The sequence below is a fragment of the Blennius ocellaris genome (assembly GCF_963422515.1).
Source record: "Blennius ocellaris genome assembly, chromosome: 18".
Lineage (NCBI taxonomy): Eukaryota > Metazoa > Chordata > Actinopteri > Blenniiformes > Blenniidae > Blennius > Blennius ocellaris.
In genome coordinates this window covers 1,504,717-1,512,216 of record NC_137667.1, presented here as the reverse complement: position 1 = coordinate 1,512,216, position 7,500 = coordinate 1,504,717, and the positions used below count along the sequence as shown (strand labels likewise).

At 38.6% G+C, this 7,500-nt stretch overlaps 1 protein-coding gene across 1 annotated transcript in view; it reads left to right on the top strand.

Moving 5' to 3' along the window:
• Positions 1 to 11: 11 nt before the first annotated feature.
• Positions 12 to 7,500, top strand: part of adgrf7 (adhesion G protein-coupled receptor F7) — a gene marked incomplete at its 5' end in the record, with an annotated part of 19,981 nt that continues 12,492 nt past the window's right edge. The window contains 7 exons of the mRNA XM_080513959.1: positions 12 to 107; positions 2,000 to 2,054; positions 2,157 to 2,357; positions 2,442 to 2,615; positions 6,350 to 6,484; positions 6,591 to 6,743; positions 7,251 to 7,384. Of these exons, the coding sequence (XP_080370085.1) occupies positions 12 to 107; positions 2,000 to 2,054; positions 2,157 to 2,357; positions 2,442 to 2,615; positions 6,350 to 6,484; positions 6,591 to 6,743; positions 7,251 to 7,384 (948 nt within the window). The remainder of the gene's footprint in view (positions 108 to 1,999; positions 2,055 to 2,156; positions 2,358 to 2,441; positions 2,616 to 6,349; positions 6,485 to 6,590; positions 6,744 to 7,250; positions 7,385 to 7,500) is intronic.

Genomic DNA, 7,500 nt, shown 5'->3' with positions numbered 1-7,500 from the left:
GTGTGACCAGGATGGCTGTAGGGAAGGCAGTGAGACACGTAGTCCTTCTCCTGGTTCTTGCCTACAACCTGGAGGTCCTGGAATACTTCCCCCACGTCTTCTTCCAGGTAAGAGTGGAGTTTGACACGTGGGAGCGTCGTGGGGGGAAAGTTCACATCCTGTGTAGAAAGTAAAGGCAGAAGATGCACAGGGACGGCGTCAGCTTTGTGTTTAAGTTATTTGTTGTTGTTTTTTTTTAATTTCCCATCAGAGCAGCTCTCAGGATTATTAAAATATTAATAATATAAGATAATATGTTCTTTCCAAGGGGCTCTGGTTCCTCAGGTTCAAGAGACGAATGTGACACAGAAGTTTCAGTCTGTTATATAATGTTATATAAATAACAGATTTTATTTAACTCTGAGAATTCTGAGTTAAAAGTCAGAATTCAGAGTTTAAACTCAGAATTCTGAGTTTAAAAGTCCGAATTCTGAGTTAAAAGTATTAATTCTGAGTCTAAAAGTCGGAATTCTGAGATAAAAGTACGAATTCTGAGAGAAAACATGGATCTTTTCTGCAACAAAAAATTTTAAAATAAATGTTATATATATAACATTTCTATGTTTATTTTTTTTGAGTTTTTCTGAGTTTTAAATTCAGAATTCTGACCTTTAAACTCAGAATTCTGACTTTAAAGTATGAATTCTGAGTTTAAAAGTCAGAATTCTGAGTTAAAAGTATGAATTATGTGTTTAAAAGTCAGAATTCTGAGTTAAAAGTCAGAATTTGGAGTTGAAAAGTCAGAATTCTGAGTGCAAAGTCAGAATTCTGAGTTTAAAAGTCGGAATTCTGCGACAAAAGTACGAATTCTGAGAGAAAACATGGATCTTTTCTGCAACAAAATTTTTTTTAAATAAATGTTATATATATATAACATGTATTTGTTTATTTTTTTGAGTTTTTCTGAGTTTAAAGTCAGAATTCTGAGTTTAAAAGTCAGAATTCTGAATTTAAAAGTTTGAATTCTGAATTTAAAAGTCAGAATTCTGAGTTAAAAGTACGAATTCTGTGTTTAAAAGTCGTTAACATTAACGACGGGAGAAAAACTGACATTCCAGTGGACAAACCACCAAGTTGGATTGTCATTACGGTTGACTGTCAAAATAAAAGTACTGAAATACAATGAAGATTTAGCATTTTCACTTGAAAACGTCGGGCCTTAAACGGCCGGTGTTATGACAGAACGCCACGACAACAACCAATAGAAACACAGAATTAAAGGAAGATAACAAGTATTCTCTTGTTATTATTTACTCAAAACTGCCTTGTTTGTTTTCTCTGCGCCATTTTCAAGTCAGATTGACCTTTTCACCGTCATTTACATTTCAACCTGCCTTTTTCTGCACCTGGTGAATAATTAATAATTGATCATATTAATAAGTTATTACAGTTAATGCAGTAGTTTGCCCTTATTTTTTTGGATGTTGAAAATAAAAAATAAATAAAAAAAATCCCTGATAATAACAGGGTGAAACTGTGGATTTTATTATTAAAACACACAATTTTATTACAGAAATGTCACAATTATAATGATGAAGCGAAATAATAAAATAGACTTTGAAAACCATGATTGGAACAACAGGAGTAGTATATATATATATATATATATATATATATATATATATATATATAAAGAATATACATATATAATACTTTTCTGCAACAAGATTTTTTTAAATAAATGCTATATATAACATTTTTTTATTTTTGTTTTTGTTTTTCTGAGTTTGAAGTCAGAATTCTGAGTTAAAAGTCAGAATTCTGAGTTTAAAAGTCAGAATTCTGAGTGAAAAGTCAGAATTCTGAGTTTAAAAGTCAGAATTCTGAGTTTAAAGTCAGAATTCTGACTTTAAAAGTCAGAATTCTGACTTTAAAAGTCAGACTTCTGAGTGAAAAGTACGAATTCTCAATTAATTAATTAATTTTTACAATTTAATTTAATTTAAAAAAATGTTTCCAGGCGCTGCCGGACGCCAACACGTCGTCCGCCCATCATGCCAGAGAAAAACGGGAAAGTGAGTCGACGTCTCGTTTTATATATATATATATATATATTCATATATATAAATATATATGAATGACGGTAGTGAGAATATATCTCGTTTCGTCTCTTTCAGCTCCCGCTTCCAGAAATACCACCGAATACGAGGTCCAAGTCGGGATAAACGTCTCTGATTTGGCCGAAGCTCTAGAAGCTCTCAACCGTTTGGAATTCCCCGTATTGTTATCCAGTGACCCTGAAATTCTCTCCGCTGAGTTTGAATTTCTCTCCAGTGACCCTGAAATTCTCTCCATCACCTCCATCACGGCCACGACAGGTAGAGTGTCTGCTGTGGTTTCAATCGCCACACTGCTGTCATTGGTGCATTAAATTAATATATATTTATTTGACCTCCCGCCAGCGTGTTCCTCACCACCGGAGGTCGGCTTCCGGTGCAGGTGTCTGGGCGGCTTCGCTTGGCCGTTGGACCGGTGTGATGACGACGGGTGTGGCTCCAGTGAAGAGGATTTATGTCGGTGCCGCACTGGGATTCCTGCAGACGGCCAGTACTGCCAGAGCATCGCCCTCCTGACAGGTACTGCTCAATGTCACTTCTTCTTTCTCTTCTCTTTTTCCCGTATGTTTCTCCCATTTTTATATTTTTTCCTTTTTTGTTTTGTTTTTTTAATTATTATTATTAGTAGTAGTAGTAGTAGTAGTAGTATTTAAACTATTATTATTGTTTTTGAAATTCTGAGTATTATTGTTATTATTTAAATTATTATTATTATTTATATTATGTTTTTTTTATTGTTATTATTATTGTTGAAATTCTGAGTATTATTATTATTATTATTATAAAAATTATTATTATTGTTTTTAATCGTTATTATAATTGTTGAAATTCTGAGTGTTATTATTATTATCTAAATTCTTATTATTATTTAAATTCTTATTATTATTATTTAAATTATTATTATTATTATTTATATTATCATTATTATTTAAATTGTTATTATTGTTGAAATTCTGAGTATTATTATTATTATTATTTAAATTATTATTATTGTTTTTAATCATTATTATTATTGTTGAAATTCTGAGTTTTATTATTATTATTATTATTTAAATTATTATTGTTATTATTATTAAAATTATTAGTATTATTATTTATATTATTATTAAAATTGTTATTATTGTTGAAATTCTGAGTATTATTATTATTATTATTATTAAAATTATTATTATTATTTATAAGGCACACGCCTGCATTTGTTGCTTTGCCGGACACTTTCTTTTTTTTAAATAAGTGTTTTCTAAAGAGAGCAAAAGGAAGAAACAAACAGATGCGACATGAATATGAATAAACACAAGATATTCTTCTCAAAACTTAAGGCACTTTAACTTTTTGTCATGTAAAATGTATGTGTTTCCATGACAACGGTCAAACCACCCAAGGTGCAATTTTCCGTTGACTTTTGTGAGTCTTCAGATTTCCCTGACCTGAATTTTGCATCCCTACCCCTTAGCCCTCCGCCTTCCCCTCCAAAAACGAGGGCAAAGGCAAGTTTTGGCCCTTAGAATTGGGACGCCCCTCTCCCTCTGCTCAGCCCCGCCCCCTCTCGCTCCGTCTCACAGTTATGACATCAGAACTGCCGTTCTAACTAGTATAAAACACAACAGGTTTATAGAACTTTAGAAGCGTACAGATGTGAAATGCGAGTTCTTCGGCGCCATGTCCTCCTACCCCTCTGTTTGTCCCCCGCCGTGGCCGATAGGCCCCGAAGGGGGAACTTGAAACAGTCTCCGTACGTCCGTACGTCCGTCCGTTCGTCCGTCCGTTCGAACGTTTCTACCTATATCTCGGCAACCCCTGGGCCCACAGTGACCAAACTTCCCATGTGGATACATCTCAGAGGGGGAAGGGATACTATGGTGACCTTGACCTAATTTGCATATTAAGTAGGTCACAGGGTCACGAAGTGCTTAAAAACACATTTTGGGCTCTGGAGGCCTAGGTTTTTGAGCTAGGGCTCTGAAATTTTATACACACCTACTAGTACTCTGGGGACACCCTCCAGCATACCAAGTGACCTGACCTTGATCTTGACCTTGAAGATTGTAAGGTCTGATGTTTGCTCGTCATGGTTGCACAATACATGTATTTTCATATAAACATTTCTCCTCATTTCTCAGCAGTTCCTGGGCCCACAGTCACCAAACTTCACACATGGACACTCCACCTGGGGAGAAGGGGCACCATGGTGACCATGACCTAATTTGCATATCAGGTCACAGGGTCACTAAGTGCATAAAAACACCTTTTGGGCTCTGGAGACGTATTTTGACATAGCTTATGAAGAAGACCTTTCAGATTCTACATAATTATCTACTAGGACCCATGGAACACCCTCTAGTGTACCAAGTGTGCTGCCTTAGAGCTGGCTTTGTGAGAAAATAGAAAGCCCTCCGGCGGGGGATTAGCCGAGCAACGGCCTTCTTGTTAAAGTGTGCATCTGTAAATGCTCCGTTTTGAGGGGTGAATAGCCCTTCCCCTCACCCCTCCGCCTCTGCACAGTAGTGAAACGGGACACCCCTCAGACTCTCGTGAACGTGCATTTCAAAGGGGAAGGGGTAAGGGGTAGAATTGGGATTGGCCCTTGGTCTGCTATTGACTCATGATGCAGTACCAATGGCCGCCAGCAGGACGTCTGGTGTTTTCCAGACTCCGTGGCTCCTCTCAACCCTCACCCGATGTGAGACGGCGTTTGGGCGCCGCGCCAGAAACCACATACCGCGACACACACCTTGTGGAGTTACGGGAAGTCTCTTGATTGACTTTCCCAGCAAGGAAATCATTTAAAATTTGAGGGCCGGGTCTTAACGTGAAGAACAATTACAGCAACTCATTAAACGTTGTTATTATAAGAAGGATCGTTTCCAAGTAGAGCTGATTGACACCTTTGTGCTCTTGCAGCTTTTCTTTGTCACGACACTTTGTTTTACAACGACACGCCCGCGGGGAGCACTCATCACAATTTTATGTTTCTAGACTTGCTTTTGTATTTTTAATTTTTTTTTAATTGAATGTATCATTAGTGCACATTCTTCTTTAATGGAGTCATAATATACAGTTTTCAAAACTTTCACATGGTCTTGTTCGTGCAAAGACCTGGTTTGCAAAGTTACTCTTGTCCTGGATTTTCCCTCCATGAGAACATCGGATCCTCGGAGCTGCAGTCAGAATCTGCTGTGTCTGCGTGAGCTGGACTGGCTCCGCCCCCACACACACCCATCTATGGGACGAGGAGGAAGTACTTCCTCTCGTGGAATTTAACAAACCTTAAACCCAATCTGAGAAAAAACATTCATGTTTAAAAGTCGGAATTCTGAGTTTAAACGTCGGAATTCTGAATTTAAAGTCAGAATTCTGAGTTTAAAGTCAGAATTCCGAGTTTAAAAGTCAGAATTCCGAGTTTAAAAGTCAGAATTCCGAGTTTAAAAGTCGGAATTCCTAGTATAAAGTTGGAATTCTGAGTATAATGTTGGAATTCTGAGTTTAAAGTCGGAATTCTGAGTTTAAAGTTGGATTCTGAGTATAATGTTGGAATTCTGAGCAGAATTCTGGGCTGTCGCCCAGTGCATGAATACTACGACTTTAAAAGTCAGAATTCTGAGTTTAAAGTCAGAATTCTGAGTTTAAAGTCAGAATTCCGAGTTTAAAAGTCGGAATTCTGAGTTTAAAGTCAGAATTCTGAGTTTAAAAATCTGAGTTTAAAAGTCAGAATTCTGAGTATAAAGTTGGAATTCTGAGTATAATGTTGGAATTCTGAGTTTAAAGTCGGAATTCTGAGTTTAAAGTTGGATTCTGAGTATAATGTTGGAATTCTGAGCAGAATTCTGGGCTGTCGCCCAGTGCATGAATACTACGACTTTAAAAGTCAGAATTCTGAGTTTAAAGTCGGAATTTTGAGTTTAAAAGTCGGAATTCTGAGTTTGAAGTCAGAATTTTGAGTTTAAAAGTCAGAAGTCTGAGTTTAAAGGTCGGAATTCTTCATTTAAAAGTTGGAATGCTGAGTTTAAAGTCAGAATTTTGAGTTTAAAAGTCGGAATTCTGAGTTAAAAGTCAGAATTCTGAGTTTAAAGTCAAACAAAGGCAGAACTCAGTGTTTTTCCCCGCAGCGCTCCGAATCCTCCTCCGTAAAACGGCAATGCCGGTCCATGTTTTCTCATTAAAGGACGACTCAGTTGAGCTTATTTGACCATATTTGTCCTCACGTTTGTACTGACCTCGGTGGGGGGGGGTTTCTCCTCTGTCCTCCTCGCCAGTGGACTTCGACATGGTGGTTGAAGTTCGTGTCTCGGCCTCCAGCGTCGCCCAGATCAAGAGAACCCTGCAGAACGCCGTCGTTCCCACGCTCGTCACGCGATCCATCAACCTGACGGCCGCAGATCTCACCACAGGTCAGGGCCGCCGTCCGACTCCCTCGATCTCCACGCCGAAACGGTCGACCTTGGTTTTCATTCGTTCTGCTTCTCCCGTGTTCTAAACTGAAATGGCTTGAAACAGTGTGCGATCTGGAGGCTGAGTGTTTGTGTGAGGACGGCTTCGCTTGGCCTGCCGCTCGTTGTGAGTCCAATCCGTGCAGCAACGTCACCTGCAACACCTGCACCTGCATTTCTAGTCGTCCGGAAGACGGGAGCTTCTGCGAGCCGTTCCAAGGTGAGAGAGTACTTGCAGCGAAACGTCAGATCAGGATGGAAGCTGGAGACAAAAACAGGTGTCAACGACGTTTCTACGTTTGGTTAAAAAACGTTTAACATCGAATAGGATGACGTCAATCAAATCAAAAGCCGATGACAGGACAGGGTGAGAGAAGCCACTTCCAAATATGCAACTCTGACTCACAAAGGAAACTCCGTCGCTTATACGGTCGGCAATACATGCAGCTAATTGGTTCACGACAATACACATCAGTGATGCCGTAGAGTCTGGTCCCACTGAGGACGTCTCCTGACGTCCAGAAGTCCAAACAGAAGATATATGGTGTAACATTTGACATTTGAAACGCCGGCCTGCGTTTACGACAAAGAAGAGCAGCATGATAGTAGAACAAGGAATAAAACATATATGAGAGGATATAAGAAAATATACTTCATATTAACATGCCTGTACTGCCTGAGAGCTGTGGATACTCAGAGTACTTCATCCCTCCGTGTTGATCCATAGATGTCGCCCAGTGCATGAATACTACGATGTCACCAAGTACTACGCCTCCAACAACGGAAACTGTGGAAGTCACTTTGGACCGAGAATTTGACGCCGGTTTTAATGAGGCAGAAGCTCCAAACATCAACAGGATCGTAAGTCTTCTCCGTCTTTTAACATCTCCCACATGGAAAGAACCTATATGAGGATATATGCACATATATGAAACCTATATGCTGCATATATGCACATATATGCTACATATATGACA